The 24,802-nt window shown below is 29.9% G+C and overlaps 3 protein-coding genes and 1 long non-coding RNA gene across 6 annotated transcripts; 1 reads left to right on the forward strand and 3 right to left on the reverse strand.

Moving 5' to 3' along the window:
- Positions 1-1,753: 1,753 nt before the first annotated feature.
- On the reverse strand, positions 1,754-7,137 carry LOC124826858 (uncharacterized). Of its 2 annotated transcripts, none has more exons than XR_015783747.1 (8): positions 6,828-7,137; positions 6,650-6,742; positions 6,210-6,325; positions 6,055-6,092; positions 4,121-5,899; positions 2,909-3,992; positions 2,728-2,812; positions 1,754-1,891 (listed from the first exon to the last, which is right to left on the reverse strand). It is a non-coding gene; the product is annotated as an uncharacterized LOC124826858 (long non-coding RNA). The 2 variants fall into 2 exon arrangements; XR_015783746.1 differs by having other exon boundaries at positions 2,909-3,983; positions 6,828-7,136.
- A 3,285-nt stretch (positions 7,138-10,422) lies between these two features.
- On the reverse strand, positions 10,423-11,249 carry LOC124826850 (uncharacterized). Its single transcript, XM_088114919.1, has one exon. It carries the CDS (start codon positions 11,234-11,236, stop codon positions 10,484-10,486), a length of 753 nt encoding a protein of 250 aa, XP_087971045.1. The 5' UTR covers positions 11,237-11,249; the 3' UTR covers positions 10,423-10,483.
- Positions 11,250-16,063: 4,814 nt separating this feature from the next.
- Positions 16,064-17,160, forward strand: LOC148206829 (large ribosomal subunit protein eL43). Its single transcript, XM_088104801.1, has 5 exons — positions 16,064-16,180; positions 16,283-16,322; positions 16,600-16,688; positions 16,804-16,886; positions 16,963-17,160. The coding sequence occupies exons 1-5, from the start codon at positions 16,178-16,180 to the stop codon at positions 17,024-17,026; spliced, it is 279 nt and encodes a 92-aa protein (XP_087960927.1). The 5' UTR covers positions 16,064-16,177; the 3' UTR covers positions 17,027-17,160.
- Positions 17,161-19,255: 2,095 nt separating this feature from the next.
- Positions 19,256-22,082, reverse strand: LOC124844878 (putative casein kinase II subunit beta-4). Of its 2 annotated transcripts, XM_088104800.1 has the most exons (6): positions 21,766-22,082; positions 21,393-21,614; positions 21,011-21,120; positions 20,760-20,925; positions 19,675-19,830; positions 19,256-19,578 (listed from the first exon to the last, which is right to left on the reverse strand). In XM_088104800.1, exons 1-5 carry the CDS (start codon positions 21,920-21,922, stop codon positions 19,700-19,702), a joined length of 786 nt encoding a protein of 261 aa, XP_087960926.1. In that variant the 5' UTR covers positions 21,923-22,082; the 3' UTR covers positions 19,256-19,578; positions 19,675-19,699. The 2 variants fall into 2 exon arrangements, with proteins under 2 accessions (XP_087960926.1, XP_087960925.1); XM_088104799.1 differs by having other exon boundaries at positions 19,256-19,830; positions 21,766-22,081.
- Positions 22,083-24,802: the final 2,720 nt, after the last annotated feature.

Genomic DNA, 24,802 nt, shown 5'->3' on the forward strand with positions numbered 1-24,802 from the left:
GGATATGTTTTATTTCAACTACTTTTTAGTAAATAAAGTTTTTTCTTAATTTTAAAAATAATATAAATAGTATTTTTATAATAAATTAAACCAAACCCTCATTAAAACTATAAAATAAGTTATATAATAGAAAAATAGTTATTTATAAAAAATTGAGCATAATTATTTATTTAATAAAAAAATCATTAGTATTGTCGGTCGATTTTTATTAATAATACAATGCATTGCATTAACAGAAAATTTTACTAGTATGATTGATTCGTTCATAGGATTGGTGCATAACATTACTAATATAGCATATGATACCATTAATGTAAACTCATAATATTTACATTAAAAAAATATTTTTGTTAAATAAAGTTTATGCTAAGAACAAATTTAACAACTGCTAATGATTTTATTTTTGTGTATAGCACTTTTTTTATGAAAAAAGTGTTAAACGGGCTCTCTTTGTTATAATTATTATTATTTGAATTTAACTTTTTAAAGTAAATAAGAAATTCCAGTAGTGAATGGGAATCAATAATTCATATTCTAATTTATTTATGACCCATGCAATATCAATTGTTGATTTCTGATCAATTAACTCTAAGGTGAATTGGTCAACTTAGAGGGTTGGGATTATTTTCATATAGAGATTAGTTTTTAAAAAAAATAAAAGAAAATTAAACACTCGTAATTTTATTAGGTATAAAAAGTAAAAGACTGATTAACTCTTTTTTCATTTTTCGTCGTATAGCACCGATCCCTACCAAAACAGTAAGATCGTACCAGTTCATGCTTATCGGCAGCTTAATACCCCAACGAGCCCAATCATGACAGGAGTAGTTGGCACATGAATAGACGGTCATGACACAGTGAATTAGTCACCTAGAAAAAAGTTCTTCAACTCATGACCCCAATTGGACCACAGTCCCTAGTCCCTACAAATCCTCAGTCAACGTCAAAATCACCATCTTATCAAAAGTCAAGCTACCAGCCACTAGAAGACAGGAACCACGTAAAATAATAATTTTGCAACCAAATAGGTTGTCTTACTTTCTGCAATAAAAAAAAATAATCCCCATAACCTTGATGGGCTCATCATGGATCAATGGAATGTCAACCATGCGTGACAGAGCAATGTGGAGATCGATTAAAACAAAAACAAGGGACTTGCAAGATTTAAACATGATAAATCAGTGCTTATATTATAAATTGATAATACTAGGTAGGTTTTTTAGAAGTGAAAGTATACAGTAAATAGCACCGTACATTAAACGATTGACAGAAAGACAACCAACAAAGAATCTCGAGGGCCCATTTGTTTGGCTTTCCCTATGATTCGACAGACAGAACCTGTATAGTAGTAAAAATGGTTCGGTTCAAGAAAAAGTCCAGCGTGCATTCCTAGACCCACGTTCTATTATGCATCAGGCCAACCAACCCCTCTTCTAATATTATGTAATAACAAACTCAATTAATGGCAACTGTGTTTCTGGTAATAACTTCATCCGATGTCATCACCATCAAACCAAAGAGCGTCAAATCAATTTGGTCAGGTCATAAACATGATCATTTTAGTGTCCTCAACGCATTTGTCATAAGGAAAATGACACTTGAACAACCATTTTTGACAACATTTAGACACGCGCACATGTGTCAAAATCTGAGTGGTCCAGTTGGAAAAATTAAATGAAAATGGACCACTCAGATTTTGACACGTGTGCGCGTGTCTAAATGTTGTCAAAAATGGTTGTTCAAATATCATTTTCCTTGTCATAAGCTTATCAGTCATCATCATGTTCATTTTAACTCTTCAACTGTGACTCCAAGGCAGTCTTCGGTTCTGAACTGGAGGAGCCAGTCCTGGAATGTCGCGAATGTCCTCCTTGTTCTCCGGGTGCACAAGCTGAAATTTTACAAGAATTCATAATAATTTGAGCACTGTCAGAAGATTTAATCAATAAAAATGAGCTGTTCGGCAATAAATATCGAAGGTGGCTTCTGGAATGAAACTTTTCACCAAAAAGAAAAATGGCATTCCAAATGGTCACGTTCGTAACTATATTTAAATTTTAGAACTTCTTTCACCAGCTTTAACTGCCTGGACTCAATCAAGGATATTTTTGTTTTAAATCCAATGCCACCGGCATTTTGGAGGATGAATTGAAGTGTATGGGGACTAGTTTTTTTGGCACCGTAATGGTGAAAACAATCTCTTTCAAACATACTGCAAATAAATTTTGGAAATGTCTTTTATGATAATTGTCACATGGCTGCATCGATCAATAACAAAAAAAAATGAACCATAGCATATCACATATAAATGCATAAACTAATGAAGGCCATCAAATTCTGTATCCAGTGAAGGACTTGGAAACGGAAGTTCTTTTTCATGGTTAATCGATGAATAAATATAATATGCTTCCGTAAGCAACACATACATCCTTACACATTGTCAAGCAATTTTTACCGTTAACTAGAAAAAAGAATTCACGACCCAATAACTTCACCTTTGGTTAAAAATTCATATTCTCAACCTTTACTATAATGATAGCAATTACTCCAATGATAATAAGAAGTAGCACCATAATACACTTGTCAGTAGCAACCAATTATAAAAGCACCTATACGTTAGATGAATGATTCATATATATATATATATATATATATATATATATATATATATATAGTAACTACATTGCAATGAAATGATGTGAATTCTGTAGAAATTGACCCGCCTACCGATTTCCTTGACCAATTCGGATGCTTTCTTTAAAGAGAAATGGATCGAATCCAGCTCATTGACAACTCTGCTCATTTGTTCCGTCTATACATAGAAGAGTGTACACTTAAACCCATGTCGAATTCAAGTATTTTTTTCTTCGTTAGTTTTGGGGTATGGGACTACGCATAAGATTCATACCTGAGCCTTAAGAGCTGCTGCAGTCTCTGTACCAACATTTATTGTTTCTTGAACGACCTAAGAGCAATCAACTTCCTATCAGCAAACTTCCCCTTTTATCCACAAGAGGAAAGCAGAAATTATATGTAAAGAATATTCAAATTAAACATCAAGAATTTTTCATTCCACAACTTTCTCATCCCTTCAAACTTCGAGTGGATAGAGAGTTTAATGGTGGCCTTTCAGGTTAGTTACACATAAAATGCAAGTCTTTCCCACATAAAGTTCAACAATGCATAAGTTCTCTAATTGCTACGCTGGTCTAAATGAGTATACTATGTCATACAAAAACCGTACAATTATCTTAAAGACAAAAAGGATATGCTTCGTTTGAACAAGGGGTAAGGTTTGTCGTCCTACAACAGAAGGGGTCTTGGATGGAAACTCATTTATGATATCAAACAACCAGCAATGCTTAAACCTGGTTGGAAAATGTTAGTTGTCAACTGAATGGGAAAAATCATTCAAGCAAGGGTTATGAGAAGAGTTAAGCCTTCTAGCTCCTTCCTTCTATTCCGGCAGGGATAAAATACAATATTGAGGAAGTTCTTAATCACATTACAAGAAGCCAGTTAGGAGATGGGAAGAACATCAACTTTTGGGTAGATACGAGGCTCTCTAGGCCTATTGTAGAAACTCTAAATATTTCCTGACAATTTCATTCTTTGAAAGCTTCTGTTGCAGATTTTATTCGGAATCATAAATGAAATATCCCTGGAATGGTTGCTGTGAGGTCAGTAGAATTTCTATTCCTTTTTGTGACAGCCAAGATTGTATGACATGGGAAAATACAACTGATGGCATGCATTCAATGAAACAAGGATAAAAGCAGATAAAAAGGGTATGGACAGATCATGGCTAAAACAAAAAAACATCTGGAACAAGGCAATCTCTCCTTCTAAATCATTCACAGCCATAGTTGTCGGCATGAGGAAACAGCTGGTCATATCTTTCTTCACTGCCCTTTTTCTGCCAGGTTGTGGAATTGACTTTACCATTTTATCAGAATTCCCATTGATCACTCTTCTCTTGGAATCTACATGGTCTGTTATAAAAAGACGGAGAGATCAGCCGAGGACCATTATCTAAGCTGTGGTAGTTGGTATTATTAATGAAATAGGGTTCAGCAGAAATAAATTGAGGTTTGACAATGGTAGGATAGATTATCATTACCTGAAGAAGAGAATTTCTGCAAATGCTAATCTTGCAGGTAGTTCTTGTGCTGGTATTGTGAATAACAATATTAAATTGATATAATAAAAGCCTTTGTTGTATCTGGACATCCTTATCAAGATTATTCAAGTCGGGTGGGTAATGTAACACTGGTGTGGTATGTAGAGGCTTCCCTGAACCAGCTGCTTGTGTTGGAATTTTCAGAAATAATTTGACTACTGTGCTTTGGGATGCTTTGCTGCTCCACTTGGCGTTAAGGATGCCTTTACATTGAAATTATGAGTGCTATTTGTCAAAACGATGCAGCAGGATGATTAACGTGTTTGGACAAAAAAACAAAATGACGGTATGAATTGATTTCTTATGTTTTAAAATAATTTTTTTTCTCTCTTTTTAAACTTACTTAACAGATAATATCAACCTCAATAAAGGGGATAAGGAAGAGAGAAAATTGCACAAATAATTTTATACTGGTTCAAATCAAAGTATCCTACATCCAGTTGCTAATCCCAAACAGAGATTATCTATCCACTATCACAAAATCAATAAACTCGTTATAGTCACAAAGAAAAACAAGTTTAAGGGTTTAGAAACACCTCTCATGTTACCTTAGGAGATGAAACTCACTTTCCCTCAAGACCACAAGGGATGAACACCTGATAAACACTTCCTTTGAATCTTCACAAAGGATGACAGACTTCACTCAACAACTACAACAAGACTCAATCACACTCCAATGAAAGTTCTTGCTTTTGCCAACACCAAGTTCTCAAAGCTAAAACACAACATAACCCCTAGGTCACACCTTTTCAGTTTAAAACAAAAACAGTTGTGTGTTAGAATGAAAGTCTAAAACATCTTTATAAAGACCTCACTCAAGGACACCTCCAAAAATCCATTGTCAGCTTTTTCTCGCGTAATAATCGATTATCCACTTATGGTAATTGATTATGTATTTAATGAATGAACAACTGCCAAAAACATGCTAAAAATCTCCAATGGCTAGTTGTAATAATCGATTATGGTAAGTCAATCGATTTGGTAATCGATGATTCCACAGCCAAAATGAGTTTTTAACAATCTTTAAAAACCTCTATCTATGTGATAATCGATTATCTTAAGTAGTTAATCAATTATTGAAGAGCTTTTTGATTCCAAAACAAATTTTAAAGCATAATTTACATGGAATCAACAACATATAAAGCCCTACACATAAAACTACTCATTACAAAAGTTTTAACACATAAAACAATACTTCATGAAAGTCTTCTTGCAAAGTGAGCACTTGAGATTTTATTTGAGCATCATCAAAACTTCTATGCTTCATGATTTTACTAACAATCTCCCCTTTTTTTATGATGATCAAAACTTCTTTAATTTAAAGTTTTTTGTAACCTATACTCATAATTTAAATGTGCAAGTTTTTATTAATTTAAAAACAAGAGGAATAAAATAGAACAATGCAAACTAATACAAAGGAGATCTAGCATTCATCACTACTTTGGTCATCTACAGGATTTATGTAGTCTTCTAAAACCTGGACCTAAAGTCTATATTCCTAATAAGGGTGCAAATTTCTTTATGCCTAGAGGCCTGAAGAATGGATATTTCAGATAGTTGACTAGAGATACTCTCTAAAGAATAAGAGAAACTAGCAGGACCAAGAACTGAAGGTCTAGCTATGTCTGGGGCGTCTGCCATTTGTTGGTCTTCGTCTCCAAAACCTTCATTTGGCCCTTAGAGAGTTCAATTCGTTTATGGTCTATATTTGTGGCATGCCTGCATTGCAACATAGCACACACTAGAATTGGTCATCGATATCAAGGAATACATCCACTAGTCAGAATATAATGACTTTCGAAGTTGCAGGAGCAATAAAAAACTAGGTCTGCCTAACGGGATAAATGAATAGCTTATACTTTGTTTTAACTTACTTCTTTTTTAAAGCAACATATGAATTTAACTCTTTGAACTGCAACAAAAGTAGAAGATGCTTGTAAGTAACATTTGTTATGGAAACCAATAAACCTAAAATGCAAAAACATATCAATTAAAATATCATCGGGAAAAATATCCAGAAGCAGCTGACCATTGACTGGATCCTAAAGTCTATATTCCTAATAACTCTCATTCAACATTTTGTTGGTTTCTCTGTCGAAGTTATTCTCCAAAGCTTTGACTTCCTTATCGAACTCCATGGTAAGCCTGCAAAATGAGATCTAACCATAAACACACTAGCGAAGCAGCCACGGCAAAATCTCAAATCCAAGGTGTGCTCCAATGCCAAACGATTATCAGGAAAATCACACGATCAGACTTTGGAACACAAATTAAAACCTCACACGGTATGTACAGGTTTCTGGTCATGAATTTTCAGTATTACAGATGTGAAAATTGTGACAGATTATACAGGCTCTCTTGCACAGAGCTCGCATCAATGTGAGACAAATGCAATTCGAATTCGCGAAGTGTAAACGACATAATCGAAACTCTATAACAAATTATTCGTATGTGGAATGTGAAAAATACCGTTTACATTCTCGCATTTTCTCCGTGAGCTCTTCCAACTACCTGCTCTGTCTATTCGAATCCTTAATCCTCTTCAACTTCTGAAATACATTTCTGCAACAGCAACAACAAGACCAACGTATGAGAAAACAATGTAGGAACGGAACACGAAAGGAAGCAAGGAGGTTGAGGTTCTGACGATAGAACGCGGAAATTATCGGCGATGTGCCCCTCGATCTCGGTCAGGTCCTCGCTGATCGCCGACAATTGATCCATCTCGCAGGGAGATCTGAGGCAGAGAGGGCTGTTTGGATGAGGCCTTTAGGAGTGAGAGGAAACGAGGAATGCGGGTCAGATTTCGCGTTGCTCCCAAACAGCGCGCTGTGCGGTTGGGGCGGGATCTTCAGTGTCTGTTCATTCTCTTCGAGAAGGAACAGACAAAAATTATTGGGTTTTCTTCCCTCCTCTCCCTCCTGCTTTGTTTATTTTTATTTTTATTTTTATTTTTATTTTTATTTTATTTTGTTTACTTCAGTGTTCTGAGTTATTTTTTCTAATATTTACTCTTATATTTTTAATTTAAACGTTAAGTTAAATTTAAATCGCTACTACTAGGTTTAGTATTCCATGATGGTGGGTAATTATTTCGTTGTGTATGAAGTGTGCTGTATTTCCAAATCAACACTTTCTATTTTCTTTAACAGGTCAAGAAACTAACATATACTATTCTTAAAACAGTTCATATTAAATTATTTTACAAACTAAAAGTATCATTATAAGTAATATTTGTTAATATGCACTCAATTAAGAAGTTTTAATTTGACTTTGTTCTAAAAGATTTTAGACAAAATTTAACAAATTGAAAGTGAAAACATTTATTATTTAACTAAAAAGGAGTAAATATGGAAAAAGAAAAAAAAAAGTGAAACTATCTATTGAATATCATAATACTCAATGTTTTTAACGTATTCTTACCATGACTCTTGACAGAGAAACTATATTTGTTAATTCTTTAAATAAAACAAACTCGTTTACTTGTGTGATTTTTAATGTGTTTGTTAATTATAAAATATCTAAAATTACAGTAACGAAATGATTCTAAAAAAAATAAAAATGTAACATCTCATTTAATATTATAAAATTATTAAATAAAATATTAAATATTTTATAATATATAACACATATATTAAAAAAATATATAATATTAGTATAGTTATATGTCTTAATAATTATAAAAACATAATATATGTATACATCAAATGAATATTATAAAAGCTTTTTTTAATGAAGGAATTTTTATATAACAAATTAGATAAAAGTACACAAGTACACAACTATTTCACTGCATCATCTTTGATTGAACATGATGGTGGACTTTGGACTATTAAAAAAATTTCTCTACAAGCTATTAGTTTTTATCCATCGTAACCTCCTTCATCTATCTATAAATATATGCATTTTACTTTTTTTTAAATACAACTTAATATTTAATCTCTCTCACTTTCTCTCTTTGTTATTTTTGACATATTAAATAAATTCAAAAAATTTTATCATATTTTAAGGACTTGCTGAAACATTTTTAAAGAAAATAAACTCACACTCATAAATTTTGTTTATGTTTTTGTCATAAGTAATTATTAAATTCCTATTTTGCACTCTTGAACTTACCTTCTAATCTTCTCTCTGCTTCTCACTGCTTCTCACTGCTTCTCTCTGCTTCTCTCTGCTATTCTTGACACTCATGTTTTTGTCTTATCACTAATCACCACTTTGTTTAGACATGTTAAATCTGATTGGGTTTAAACTTTCAACTACTCCAAAAGGACATTAATATAGCTGTTGTTCATCGCTACATTGATTAAGAACAAGGGTTTTCTCTTACTCCAAATTTTATAATACAAGTGTCATACAACATAATTGGTGGTTGCTATTCAAAAAATGAATTTTTATATTGCAATAAATAAATGTGATTATTGAAAAACATGAAGGAAAATTGTACTTATATCTTATTTTTTTATTTTCGTTAATGTCTTTTTGAGTATATTGTTTTATTAATTTCATTTATCCATTATTACAGATTTTATTATTTTGTAATTGAAAGTTGTTGTTGGTTAGTTTATTAAATTATAAAATTAGTTTTAAACTATTATGTTTAAAGACAATTATTAAGTATATTATATATTTTTTAAAATGTACATGCACTAAGACAAAAACAGCGTATAACGTCCAACCACTGAATACCAACGTTAAAGACCGATGACATTTTTGTAAATAAATACAATTATTAAACGTCGTTTAGAATGGTAATTCAATGTAAAAGGATATAAAACGTTGAATGTCTTGACATCAAAATGTTAGTGAATTCAATAAAAATTTGAGCAGGAGATTGAAAATTCATTCACTTTATCTCTTAGCGCGCGGGATCCTCTTTTTTTTCTCAAACTTTTCTCGAATGAAGTTTGACGATCATCACATGTAATCTTTCTTTTATTGATACAAATGCATGTTAATTAACTACTTTATATATGATTTTTGTTTGTTTTCACCTATTATTTTCGTGCTCTTGTCCTTCATATGTGCATTTTGCTTTCTCTATTGCGGGTGACGACACTTTATTCCGACAAAACCACTTTTTAAAGTTTAGTTTTCGTTTTGAAAAACTTATTTGTTGAACTTGTTTATTGTTTTTTTTGTTGAATTTGTTTGTTGTTGTTTGGTAGAACTTATTTGTTGTTGTTGTTTGATTCAACTTGTTTGTTGTTTTTCTGTTGAATTTGTTTGTTGTTGTTGTTTGATTGAACTTGTTTCTCGTTGGTTATTGTTGTTTGTTGTTGATACTGTATTACACATTCATAGTTTTTGCTTTAAAAATACCAAAGTTTTATGTTTTTCAGGTCTTATAGAGTTGTAAAAAAGTATCACAATTAATTAAAAAAAACAAAAAAAATTGATTAAAGTCGTATATTAACAAAACTCGACGTTAATTTAACGTCTACTGACGTTGTTCACAAGTTCGCCGTTTACAAGTTCGCCGTTAAAAGCTCAAAATATTTGACGGGTTACGCTATTTTTATACTAGTAAAAATAAGTCAATAAAAAAGAGTGTAACTTAATATTACTTTTGAAAAGAAATCAATAAAGGCACATGGACTTAAGCATCAGACGCTGTGGAACAGAAAAAAAAAACTTAATGTAAAAATTGTAAGTAAAAAATTTGATAAATTTTAAAAGATAAAAACTAAAATTGAACTTTAAGTATGTCAATGGTTGTACAATTGATGTAATGAAGTTAGTGAGTGTATTCAATCCTATAATACGATCAAGAATTTTAGCCAAATGAAAACTAAACTACTTGTAAATAATACTTAATTGATAAACATAGTATAACTATTTCATCCATTAACAGGATATATATATATATATATATATATATATATATATATATATATATGAACGCCCAGGTAGTTTAAATTTAGTAATATTTGCAAACAATTAAATTTACAACTATTATTAAGTAGACAAAGAAAGTAAACTCTAACTTAAAGAAGGCATCCAAAGCCCATATTTAAAGATATTTAAATATTGATAAAAAAAAGATAAAAAATACTTAGATAATTAAGAATGTATATAAGAGTATAAAATTAACTACTGACTAACAGAGGATTTGCATTTCATGAGAAAAAAGGTTAGAACAAGACATATCATCCATTTAAGAATAAAAAACTTAAATTATTAATTAGTTGAATAATTAATATCAATAATTTTGCATTTCATATACTCCTAATGAATAATGTTTCAACCTAAAATAAATAAGACCACAAAATAACACAATTTTAAATCATCCATCTACATGAATTAAAAAGAAAGAGACAGCATCAAGAAAGCTAAGGATATATGATGAGAAAAGCAATAGGGTGACCCTGATTTATGTGGTTCAACTCTTGTTGTTGTGGCATCAGGTGTTGTAAATGAAGGAGAATTATTAAGGATGTCCCTAGCAGGGGAAGGAGCTGAAGGCAAAGGTGAAATAGGCGATGCCTTACATGAAGGTTCTGTGTTATTATCACATGTAAGTGAGGGAACACTGTAATTACGTACTGACGTACAAACTTCTGAGAGAACTCCATCAATTCCATGGCACCGAATTGATGATCCTGCTACACATATATTTGGGCTGATGAGTTTAACGTTGTTTAGAACATAGTTCTTTCTACCATTGTTAGAGACTCTTAGCATGCAATTAGGCAATGAAGTGGGAATAGTTGTTCCTGTGGGGAACTGTCCGAAGACTTCAAAGAGCAAAGGTGATGGAATTGAATGCCTAAGCAAGAAGCCAGAGACAGATCCTTCTTGCAAAACCATGTTAGCCAGCATTCGATCGTTGGGCATCAAGAAAGTCACATTCCCCACCAGTCTTGTGTCGGGTGGAGACATGTTGATGAGCATTACAAAGGTAAAGTAATTTGCCTTTTGCATCTCTCTAGTTGCTGCAACAAGGTCTTCTTGTTTCCTTCCATCCATTTCTGTTGCGGTTGCTGATAAAATCAGCACCAATACGAGGAATGCCTCCATGAACATGATATTTGCCGAGCTAAATGTTTTCTTCATGTTGCTGCCTTGGTTCCTATCAAAAGAGCAAGGTGGTTTTATTATGAAAATGGTATTCTAGGTACATTCTGAGAATTGACAAAGGAAAGGGTAACTTTTTGTGTGCACATGTAAACTTGCTGGTTCACCTACTAAGCTTCACATGCTTCCTGGATGATTGGAAGCTGAAACCAAAGTGAGCATAATAAATTATATCCTTACTGGCACATGACTTTAGCCTTCCCATGGTTCCTTTGAAACATTGGACCATAGGAATGCATTTCATGTCTTCACCAAAAGATTACATGAATATACTTTTTTTTCTCTGTTTTTCTTATTGAAATTTTTTAATTTGATTACTGATTTTGATTAATTCAAGACGACAAACTTATTCGTAAGACAACATATTAATATATTATATAATAGATATGACAATTTTTAAGCATATATTTAACCATATTAGAAGGAAGTTAGAGTTTAATAATGTAACGAAAACAAGTCATTATATTAAATATCATTATTAGAATTTATTTTTTAAATTAAAGGTATAATTCTATTGTAAAATCCTATACTTTTCATTATAAAACCAATAAACCTGAAAAAGATGGATTATTTTGTGAAAGAATTTTTGGGCCTATCAAAAGTGGGATTTGTGCTTGTGGAAATTATCGAGTAATCAGAGATAAAAAAATAACCCAAAATTTTGATAAATTAAAAGAAAATTTAAATGATAATAGCATGTTACAAAATTTTCTTGTTAATAATTTTAGATTAGTTAAAATTATTATTATTTTTTAAATGTTTATAATAATAATATTATTATATATATATATATATATATATATATATATATATATATATATATATATATATATATATATATATATATATATATATATATATATATATATATATATATATATATATATATATGAGGTTTGCTAAGGTGCGTTTTTAGTTGGTATATTTTAACAATGTGTACCGGATTTTAATAGATAAATAATAATTTTCATTCTCAACACTAAAAAAATAAATCTCAAACCCTTGTTCACCTCCCTCATTCCTCTCAACCCTTTATCTTTGACGGTTAAACAATCTTACAAAAAATGATTTTATAATGAATTTTCATCTTATCTAATTTTATCCAATTTTCACAAGCATAAAGGAATTGGTAATTGACGTGGAAAAGAAATACTCAGCTGTTAAACAATTTTGTGGTATATAATTTTATCTAATTTTCACGAGCATAATGACATCCGAAGGAATTGGTAATTGGCCTGAAAGGTTTTTTAGAGATGATGATTCAACACATGCAGATGATGAAATTAAAAAGGTTAGTGAAGATGGTGAAATTAAAGAGATCTTTAATGAACCTTTGCTTGAAGGTGAATATGTCAATGACTCAACTCTTTTACAAAAGGTTGAAGTGAGAAAGATGAAAGAGAAAAGGTTCAGAAAAATGAGAAAAATGAATAAAGGTTTGGGGATTTCTTTTTTTTTTACACATGACTAAAATCTACCAATTGAAAAACGAACATTGCAGGAAGTTACTAATGAATGGAGCCACACAGACAACCTAATTATCATCCCAAAATTTATAGAAAACCACGTTCGGGTGGAATCCATTTTATTCATTTTTATTGAAGTTTGGTTGATTGTGTTTTATATTTTTTTCAAATATTATACAATTAATTAATAAATAAATAATAGATTACGAGTTATTTTTACCGAAAAAATACCGATTTAAATAATAATTCAATACTGAGGGTGTCGATGAATAAAGTATAAACTTGTGTCTCCGCTCTAAGAAATAACTATATTTTTGAAAAGAAAAAAAAATGTTGGAAAAATATTATTTACTTAAATTAAAATATATGCAATATTAAATTGACTTTGAAACATTAGAAAATATGTCTTAATTTTACTTTGTTTTTCTTTATTTTTTTTATTTTGTAATTTTTCATTCTTATTACTTGAGAACCACTCAATAAATCTTTTAGGTTGCACAAGAATTAAATTATTCTTTTAAAGATATAAACACATTTAATAGATGTATGGACTATGAAAATCATAGATATATTATCTTAAAATTCTGACAGTAAATCCAATATATTTGAACTAATAAGTTTGAAATAAAAACCGAAGACAATAATATTATTTTTAATTTTATAATAAGAATTATAACATATTTTCTAATATTTCAAAATATATTTAAGATTGTATATATTTTAATTTAAGTAAATAATATTTTTTCGACATTTTGTTTACTTTTTAAAATATATAGTTATTTCTTAAAGTTAACGTTAACGACTCATGTTTATATACTTTATTTATTGACACCTATACATAAGTATTGAAATATTATTTAAATTTAGGTCAAAATAACCATAATTTAATCGGTTTTTATTTATTAATTAATTATATAATATTTTAAAAATATAAAACAAAATCTAGTAATTCAAACCAAAAGTATTTTCTCTCTCCACCTTCCCATTTTCATCCTCCACTTTCAAAATACAAAAAATGTCCTAATGTTAAACTTCATTTATTTATAAGTTTTTTTAAAATAAAAAAATTATAAGTTTTTTTAATTCAAATATAAATAAATTTTACACTAAAATGATGTTAAACTTCATAAATAATTCAAAATAAAAAGGAATTTCATATAATTTAAGCATAATACAAAAAATGTACAAAGAAGAACAAATAAGTTTTTAATAGTGATAAATTTTGTATCACTTATCCATCTATAATATTAGAGTCTTGAATAGATAAATCTATAATATTTTTCTCTAAATATCTCCTTCTTTATCACCATGTACAATATAATAAAAAATATTAAATAATAATATTAAAACACAAAATAATTAAATTAAATTAGGTGGGTTAGTGAGTCAACTCGACTCACTATAGGTTCAACCTAGGTGAACCAGATTAAAAACTAACCTACTCATTCATATTAGTCCGGATTAATCTACGAAATACAACTCATTTTCACATTTAAATTTTTTAACTAGTTTTCAAACGTTTGTTAAATAAATTTTTTAACCGACTTTTCAACATTGATGGGGACACTTGATATTTGGGAGATGAGTGTTTCATCCTACACCTCAAAGATCTCATCCTGCACCTCCAAAATTTCCACTTTTAACCTTCTTCATCCTGTACCTCCAATGTTTTCAAAACTTTATTTTTAACTTTAATAAATATTTTTCATTTTGTTTTCTTTTTTATTAAAAAAATCTTCACTATCTTAATAATAATTTAATTTAATTTAATTTAAAATTTAAATATTATTTAAAATAATTTTGTATTTTAATAATTATTAAAATATAATTTATATTATAATAATAGTTATATTAAAAACATAAAAATAAAATAATAATAATAAATAATAATAATAAATTTGATTTAATATATTCAAATATATTAAATTATAATAAAATATTAAAATAAATTAAATATTAAAATAAATTAAATAATTATTAAATTTTAAATAAAAATAAAAATTTTGAAAAACTTATTTATATATTAAAATCTATAAAATATATCAATACTTTTACTTTTTATTTAAAATTTAATAAATATTAGACTTAAATAAAAATTATAATATTACTTAATATATTTTTATATTTTAATAATTAATAAAATGTAATTTATATTTTTAAAATAGTTTTATTAAGAAAATTGAAAAATAATAACTAAAATAAGAATAAAAATGAAAATAAAAATAATACTTAAAATTATATTTAATATATTTAAATATATTCAAATATATTAAATTATATTAAAATATTAAATTAAATTTAATATTTATTAAAATTTTAAAATAATAAAGTTTTGAAAAATTTGTTAATCGGATATAGATATCCCATAAGTTATGAATCAGATATCATATCAATGGTTTTTAAAATTTTATTTTAAATATAAATTTTTATAATTATTTAATTTAATTTAATATTTTAATATAATTTAATTTATTTAAATTTTATTTAATATAATTTTATTTGTTATTTGATGAATAATTTTTTTAAAGTTTTGTTTATTATTTAAATTTTAATAATTATTTAATTTAATTTAATATTTTAATATAATTTAATATATTAAATATTTTATTTAATATAATTTTATTTTTTTGTTATTATTTTTATTTTAATTATTTTATTTTTATATTTTTAATATAACTATTATTATAATATAAATTATATTTTAATAATTATTAAAATATAAAATTATATTAAATAATATTAGAATTTTAAATTTAAGGTTTAAATATGTTTTTAGTGCCTAAACTATTGGTCGTTTCTGGTTTTCGTCACTCTTTCAAAGTAAGGTACAATTTGGTCCTCATTCTTTTCGAAACGTTTGTTTTAGTCCTCGAAAACTAACACCGTTTAAAAATTTGGTCCTCATTTAGTCAACAAAATGAGGACTACAACCAAAGTTTCGAGGACTAAAACGAACGTGTCGAAAAGAATGAGGACCAAATTGTACCTTACTTTGGAAAAGGGATGAAAACCAGAAACGACCAATAGTTTAGGGACTAAAAACATATTTAACCCTAAATTTAATTATTATCAAGGTGGTGTAGAGTTTTTTAACAAGAAAAAAAGAAAATAAAAATATATTTATTAAAATTAAAAATAATTTTTTTATAAAATTAAAAGTGTAAGATAATAATGAAATGTCATAAGATTAAAAATAAAATTTTTAAAATAGAATCTGATATTGGAAGTGTAGGATGAAAATTATTTGGAGATGCAGACGAAAATCGGAAGGTGTGAGGGAAGTGCTCTCAAACCGCAAACTCAAAAAAAAAATTGAATAAAACCGGATCTCTACCCGACCCGAACCCAAAGTGGTTTTCTATAAATTTTGCGGAAAGATAATTAGGGTTTCTGCCTTCTCCATTCATTCGTTCACCGTCCCAAACCTCTCTGCAGTGCTCTCGATCCAGAAAACATGGTACCCTCTCCTCTCTGTTTCCATTCTCAAGCATCTTACGTTTTTTCTCTTTTATTTACTGTCCGTCGTTTTGTGTTAAAACTTCACATTTTATTTTGGCAGACTAAGAGAACAAAGAAGGCCGGCATTGTTGGAAAATACGGTATGCATTATTGCTTCATTGTCACCCTAATCTTATAATTTTATATGCGATTATATTGTTGGTTAAGTCTTAATTTTATTGCTTACTGTCTTAAATCATATTTAGCTTTGAGAAAAATGATTACTGGTTGATGCATTTTTTACTTGCTAAAACCCTTTGGTTTTGGAGTCAATGGAAATTGTTGTGCGAACTTGTGTTGTTGAGAATCCTGTCACAGGAAAATGTTTATTTTGCTTTCATTTAAGTGATGAGAAATTTGCCTGATTTGTTTTATCAGGTACCCGTTATGGTGCCAGTCTGCGGAAGCAGATTAAGAAGATGGAAGTTAGTCAACACAGCAAGTTCTTCTGTGAATTTTGTGGAAAGGTAGCTAAACCTTGATTTCTTGTATGTGTTTAGATCATATTGTCCAGCAAGTTCTTCAGTCGTCTTCGTTAGCTTTTCAAATATTTGAATTTTGATGGTCTAATTCGTGTGGCAGTATGCTGTGAAGAGAAAAGCGGTGGGAATATGGGGATGTAAGGACTGTGGTAAAGTGAAAGCAGGGGGTGCTTACACTTTGAAGTAATTCTCTTTTACTCTCTACTTAAATCTTTTATTTTCCCAGCCAGAGACCTAATTTTTCTCGTTGTTTTCGCAGCACCGCAAGTGCCGTGACTGTAAGGAGTACCATCAGGAGGTTGAGAGAGCAGACTGAGAGTTAAGCTTTTTTGTTAAGTCTCTATATCAATTAGACTTGCGTGAAGTTCTTAGTTTGGGTTCAAAGCACTGCATTGATTGTACTCAAATTAAACTCTTTTTAATTCTTAATTCTTATGATTTTAGTTGTTTTGGACTCTATGTCAGAGTAATTTTCTTATACTTTCTTTTTATTGTTTGCAATTCTAATCTCTGAATTTAAATGCTCAAGATTGTAGTTTCTTTTTCAGATTTTAGTTGTTTCTTTCCGTGGTTATTAAGGTGAAGTTTTATTTCCCCGCAAATGCTTTACTCCTAAAAGTTTTAGATCTATACTAATCATATAGTTCAGGAGAGCTGGCATTGAAAATAATGTTTTGACTGTTTAAGAGGCTCAATATAGGAAGCTCTTAGGTTTTTAAATTGGAATGCCTTTTGGACTAGTGTTAGGATTTTTGTTTTAATAATGTATCTAGTGGTCTGGACGGAATTGGAGAGGATGGATACTTGGATGTTAATTTTCTGAAGTTTACTTTGAAGAATGTTTTAATTAATTAAATGGATCGGACGAAAGCCACTTGAATTCTTGATGTTTGGTGTTTGGTTGAAGATTTTTATGTGGTCATTAACGATTTGAATTGTTTGCTGTCTTTAATTATTCATAATATTATCTTAAGATTTGAATTAGAGTGATCGAATTCATCGATATGCGTGAGCTGGTAATTTGACCTGCATATGTGATTTAGCGAATAGACGAATAGACGATTCGATGAACACATTTATCTTTCTGGAAAAACTGAAATGTATATTTATAAGCTAAAATATATCTAGTTGGAATAATTTTCCTGTAGTTTTTAAATTATATTTTCATTGCTTATACGTTATTTTTAGTTCATCAAGAAGCAAATTTTCGTTACTTTAAGGGAGTTAATGAAGAAGTTATCAAAATATAGTTTCTTTACTTTGATGATAGAATGTTGATCCTACGGCTGGTACATCAAATTTGAATTTGGTATTCTATTCTGTTCGGTTTTTCTGTCTTAAGATTGAGAAAATGACAAAATTGATTAATTTCATAATTTTTAATAGTTTTATATTGTTTACCGTATCGAATGTTAATTCGTTGTGGCGTTAATTATTTATCATCCATTCTCTGAGATGAATCCAACTTCAGACAATGCCATGGACGCGTGGAAGGTACAATGCTTTATAGTATGAGCTCCATGATTAGGCGTTTATAGGTTTGAGAGTGGTAAATGTGGACTTTTAAAAGTTGCAATCATACAAATTGCAATTGGCGATTTGTAATTATATTTACAGCATTATGTTATTTTTAAAGATTAACAGAATACGACTTCCCTTTTTAAAGCTATGCCATCAATTCGTCATACCCACGACAGCTACGAGGACAAAAAAAAAAAACCAACGAAATTCTGTTCGTAGCAAGTAAACCCAGACAAAACCAATGCAAGAATTTAGAAGAAAGCGAGCCGTATTTACTCCCTGTGGACAGCCAAATGATGATTGCGAGAAAATAATAAAGAAATTGTATATCCACACAAGGTGGATGGTAATTTTCTCTCCTTGAGGAAAAAAGCTTAGAAAAGGGTATTTTAAATAATTTTAAAGATCATGGACGTGAATACGTATGGAAGGTTGTGTAAACGCCCACCCTTAAGATTACCAAGTCAAAACTACTCACCCACGGTTAGTTAGTAAATCGCTTTTTTAATCAATGTGTTGTCAATAGAACTAAATTTAAAGGATTTGTAATCGCTTTTACATTTTATGATCACTAAATAGAACTTAAACTAAATTTTAGAGCCTACCATTTTTCAAAATGTTCTGGGATTTACAACTACTCATTTTGAAAACTGCTATCACAAACAACCAACTCATGGCCAGCTCATCCAAATGGAGCATGAACTGTCTATATGGACAAGTAATAGAAGCGATAAAAGAGTACTTAGTTTGATCCGCTACTTTTACGATCAGAACAATAACGAGAACCAAACAGGCAAAACAGCCAAAACTGTGATTACAGGGTCTTGGTCTACAGTGTAGCACGTTGAGGGAACTGAATTGGGGGATTCAACTAAATGAGAATTGAAGAAATAGATAACAGTTCATTTTTCAACAGAAAGTGTATGCAAATAATTAGAGGTTTCACAAGTTAGTAATCATATATATTCAGAATACAGCACACTACTTGAGGTCAGTCATATTGTGCATTCATATTTTCCACATAATCAACATTAATGTTGGAATTGTATAGGCGAGTTTAACATTCAAGCAAAGGAAACTTTAAAACCAGTATAATGTATGAATCCATTGGGATCATATCCACAAATTCCAAGACTACAGAAATGAGGTAAACGACATAAAAGTAGTAGGGCAGTTCTAATGCGAGGCATAACCATAGACAATTTTAAGTTAATAGCAAGAATACAATTTGTAGGCCATTAAAAAAGTATCGACAAGTACCTACGTACTTGCTCATTGAATCGGTAGCTGACACTAAGCACTTGCTTCACATGTCTGCATATTTCTTTACAACACGGTGTCCTAAAACAGATGCCTAAATTGTACTGGTTCAGAAAGCTTATGATCCGCCGGGTGCAGCAATGAGAATCAAAAGGAGGAAGAGTTAAATGGGACAAGGGCAGATTCTTACTTTAGTGAAAGTTTCAGTATCAGCTTTATGGCTTGTGGACTTTGAACCCAAAAACTCTCGGAACATAGCCTTGTGATGGTTTCTGTGGCTTCAGTTGTCCATATGTCATCAAGAAAAGGTGAGGAAATGTTGTTCCAAAATAAGCTCCATCAATGTCTAGACATACTTAAAGAAAATTTGGCAGTAAAATTTGAACCGCAATTATATAGTGTCATACAATCATATCAAAATTTCATATACACATCAAAATTTAAAATGTGAAAGTTTTGCAGAAAAAAAAATGCAAGAAGAACAAACAAACAAACAATATCTTGTCAGGCAGTTTAAAAATAAACTGAAAAATCCGAATGATCAAACTTCTTAACTTCAAGAGATTAAAGAAAATTGATGTTCCAAAGACTTAACAATTCAGAAGTTAACTTCCTGCAACAAATTCTAAACATAAGTGTGCCCACCCAAGTATTCAGAAACAGTCCTAATGCTTGAAGTATACAGCACTGGAAGTACAGTAGCAGATATAATTTGTCAAACAAGAAAATTGGCATGGCTATCATTTATGACCGGCCATTTACTAGACATCAGACATCATATCAGTAGGTGCTGGAATGTCTAGAAGCCCCAGTTCTCATAGCAGTTAAACAAACGTGTTACCTGAATATAACTTTCTCTCATTCCATAAGGGACCAGTATAGTACGGACTACATTAACAAGACATTGAAAAATACTTTCCGAAAAACGAAAAAGAATTGCACAGTGTGTCCAGAAATTCTAATATATTCTAAATCATATTGAGAAAATAGTTTCTGCTCCACACGTGCAATTATTTTTTCTTTCGAATGAGCAAAACAAATATTGGATTGTAAGGAGTGAATTTCCAAATAAACCAAAACCAAAACCGAAAAGGACACATCCTTGCAAAGAAACTGCTTATATGGTCAGACTCAAGAATTAAACTCGTGCAAGGATGAAATTAAAAGCACAAGAGAATAAAGATACAATTTTCAGCAACAGTTATAATAAGTGGCTGTTGCATCAGCTAAAGTCCCCCACAAAAAGGTTCAATAATAGATAATATATAAGGATACTGCCTTGATACTTGGAGCGAGGATAGTAAAGATCTTCGCACCTAGGGCAGTATATTTTGACAGTACTCGCCCTAGGAATGTCTGATTGACCCACTGGGAGGCAGGGCTGTCCAGAGCAGTAAACTCTCGGACATCTACCAAAATCATAGTTCTTGTATTTGTCAAGCTGCAAAAGAACCAACTTCACTGAACAAGCTAATCCCCTGGATGATTAACAACGAAAAGAGTGAAAACCAAACAATAAATCTTACCATAGCAGTCATTCCTTTGCTGGTCAACACATATCTGGCATGAATCAGACCGTAAAGCATTTCCGCCGCTGATTCAATCAACTCGTTCTGTTCCTCCGTGAACATGTCACCTACACATTCCAACCAAACCGTGTAACCACTACCAAAGAAAGGTAAATAAGTGACTGATGAATAATGCTTTTAAGTTGCAGTAAATTTTCTGTCGCAATTCTTGATTGATATTCTCGGAAATTGCATTCAGACGAGAGGAACCCCAAAATATCTTAACATTGACGTCGAAACCACCGTTGCGAACCATGCTTTAAAGCCTTAATCATAGTAATACGAATTAACCTGAAAGGACAAGAACTCCGAGAGCAGAGAAGAGTAACGAAAAACTAACCGTGGGATGATTCGACATCGAGAATCAAATCAAGGGCATAATCATAGTAGGGCACTTGACTGCTCAATCCACAGAGGTTGAAGTCATCCTGGATGTAATCATCATCGACCTCGCAAAAGAACTCGTTTCCCCTAAGATTGCAGAACCAAGAGATCCAAGAGGTGTCATCTCCATCCGAACCGCTAACATCGGACTCTTCACTCTCCGTTTCAGATTCCTCCGCTGCACCCAATGCAGATGAAATTAGAAAGGAATATTATGATGTTAGGTCATTAGTTTTAGGCATTGATTGAGTTTCCGTGCAGTGGCCTCGTTTGTGTGAAGCGAAGAATGTGGTGAAGCAAATTGGAAGGGGTGAAAGAGGAAAAGGTACCTTGGAGGTTGGAATTTTTTGAGGTGGCGTTGATGGGGCGAGAGGTGGAGGGCGAGGATCGTTCGAGGTGCTTGTCGAGAACGTCGTTGATTCGCTTCCGATCCTCCGATTTGGAAGCAGAAACAGTGACGGCAACACCTCCTCGTTCTTTATACATCCCTAATCCCTGCCCTATCCCTAATTCTCTTCTTCTTCTTCTTCGTCTTTCTCTTGGGACGATTGAACTTAACCAAACATGGTCTAAGATGAAAAGAAAAAAGGCTGAAAGGGTGAAGGCTAGGGTTTTTGATTACCTACACAACACAGTTCTAATTATCACTTTAAGCTAAGCAACCCCATTCCTATATACCACTCCTCTTCCTCTTCCAACGTAATTACTATTAATTATCATTAATTAATTCACAATATTTATTTTTCTGAGATTATGGACGAATCCAGACATTAATGCAAGTCAAATTAATTTACAATTATTATTATTATTAATCGGTGCTTCTGACCATTTAATTAGCTGTTTCAATTATTGTAGATGTTTTCAGTTCTCTTTTAATTATTCCCACTCCAACAATTTCTTTTGTTCTTAATTGCATTTGTTATAGTTTTTTCTCTTTATTATCGGGTCATTCTCGATTTCTCAAATAAATGTATAATTTATTTAGCTCGCTAATTTCTAATGACATCAAGATGATTCTTTAAAATATCTGGTTAAATTTAAAATAATAATAAAATTAATATATATTATTAACATATATTCAAAGCTTCCTACTTAAAATGTTTTTATAAATTATATATCATCATTATAATTATTCAATTCAATAAATATGTTGCATTTAACGAATATGATATAAAAGTAAGTATATTCATATATTTATATAATATAATACTAATAAAAATGAATAACTATTATATTTTTTTTTTTGCTACAAAATTTCTATTATTTAATGCACCAGAAATTATTTATGTTTAGGATATTGTGATTATCTTCATATTATATTTATATATACAGTATTTTCTATTTAAACTATAAAAAAAAGTCGCATGTTTTTATTTGATAACAACTTAAATGTGACATTTAAATAAGACAAATACACAGTATGTTATACGTCAAAAATGTTAAAGAACTTGTACGCGAAAACTAATTAAATAATTTTTTAGGATTAAAAGAATATGAATCACAATTCATAAAAAGAATAATGAAATTTAGTTTAATTTTGTTACTGGTTTTTATATCAAGGATTGTAATTAAGAACTGTTAGCAGCATATTCTGTTATATAGAAATTTATTAAATTATAAAAACATTTAACAACATATTATATTGATTGAAATCTACGAAAGACATTTAATACAGTATAGTTTTAATATATTTTTAAAATTTTTAATAATTTTGATGAACGAGATAAAGTAGGTTGGAAAATTAATATTTGATAACATGTTACCAACACGTATTGTATTAATTGCATTCTAATTAATATATTGTGTCTTTATTAGAAAATATCTCAAATATTAAAAATTTAAATTATAAGTTACTCTTCTTTACGCAAATTAAATTATTTTAAAACATTAGTTAAAGTAAATGCAATAATAAAATGGACAGACTTTTTTTAAGTAACAATTTGTTCTTTTAAAATTAAGTTTGTTCTAAAAAAATATTTTTGTATCTTTAAATATTATTTTAGTTTTTAAATTTTAACACGAAACTGAAATTTCATTAAATTAAAAATTTTGATATATTGTGTTTTTTAAATTCTATAAATAAATAAATATAATTAGATTAATTTCATTATGTCAATTTTTTTATGCATAAATACTTAAATATTAATCTGGAATGCTTTTAACAACGTAATATTTTTAATATAATTAAGTTAAATAAATTATATTTATTCAATTTTTAAAATTAAAAAATAATAAATGTATACATATATATATATATATATATATATATATAATTTTTGAATAAAAACTAATTTTGATTAAAAATTCAACAATATACATATTTAACCCTTTTTTAATCATAACCTTAATAAAATAATATTAAAAAAAAAAGTTTTGGCGGAAAACTTGAAAAGCTATTATAAAGAAACATATATCAGTTTATTGTGTGCACGTCTACTTTCTCACTTTCTTTGACGTGTTTTTTAAAGTTACTTTTAACAAATGCAGTTATTTATTTACCATAATAAAATATTTCTGAGAAATATTATCTACTGTTTTTATTTCAAACAGAAAAAAATAAAGAGAGATATAATGTAATAACTTAGAAAATAGAGTATTAGAGTAGATAGGTGTATTAAAATAATGAGACGAGCATTTTTATTTTAAAATAATCTTATAATATAAATAGAAATTTCTAAAGCTCAGTTCATTATCTAAATCACCTCTATCTCTCTATAACACTATTCTCCTTGAGTTCTTTGACTTCTCTCTACCTTTTCTCACTGTAGAGTTATCTGTTCAACGATTAGGAAGCGCCTAGACGATCCTGGTATCGAGGGCAACAATCTAGACCGAAAAATTTCTTAGTCTGAGTTGGTAAGTCGTTTTTTTCCTTTTTCCCGTACGTTATTGAACCTTGATCATGCAATTGTTTCCATTTGCATGTATCTAGTAGTTTCTTTCTTCAATTCTCAACTCAATTTAGGTTTTAAGAGCTGTTCTCTATCACCAATTGATGAATTATAGGTTTTTGTAGAGTTTCCTTGCGGCACAAGCTTCAATTTGGGGTTTCTAGAGCTGGGTAGGAAGCTGGAATTGTCTTTGTTTAGTTAATTATATGGTGCATGTGTGAAGAGTATATTAGATTTAGATAATGAGCTGAATTGTTGACTCTGATGCTATAAGGATTGTGTTTACTGTGGCTGTTTTGATTGAACATGTTGGACTGTGAAAATGTATCAAATTGGATGATAATTGGTCTGTTTTAGATGCATGAGAAATGTAATTCTGTGATAGTAGTAAATGGTGAGGAATCAAAATCAGTGGTCTTAGTTTAAAGCTAATTTAGAGGAAGTGAGGTAGTGAAAATGAGAAATTATAGTGGAA

The sequence above is a fragment of the Vigna umbellata genome, chromosome 1 (assembly GCF_029865625.1).
Source record: "Vigna umbellata cultivar VRB3 chromosome 1, Vumbellata_1.0, whole genome shotgun sequence".
NCBI lineage: Eukaryota > Viridiplantae > Streptophyta > Magnoliopsida > Fabales > Fabaceae > Vigna > Vigna umbellata.

Coding starts and splice junctions, on each gene's coding strand:
- LOC124826850 (XM_088114919.1), bottom strand. CDS start 11,236: ATGAAGAAAACATTTAGCTCGGCAAATATCATGTTCATGGAGGCATTC.
- LOC148206829 (XM_088104801.1), top strand. Junction 16,689..16,803: donor TCTGTGAATTTTGTGGAAAG/GTAGCTAAACCT, acceptor TTCGTGTGGCAG/TATGCTGTGAAGAGAAAAGC. Junction 16,887..16,962: donor GGGGGTGCTTACACTTTGAA/GTAATTCTCTTT, acceptor TTGTTTTCGCAG/CACCGCAAGTGCCGTGACTG.
- LOC124844878 (XM_088104800.1), bottom strand. CDS start 21,922: ATGTATAAAGAACGAGGAGGTGTTGCCGTCACTGTTTCTGCTTCCAAA. Junction 20,926..21,010: donor GCAAAGGAATGACTGCTATG/GTAAGATTTATT, acceptor GTTCTTTTGCAG/CTTGACAAATACAAGAACTA. Junction 19,831..20,759: donor TCGCTCCAAGTATCAAGGCA/GTATCCTTATAT, acceptor AAGTATGTCTAG/ACATTGATGGAGCTTATTTT.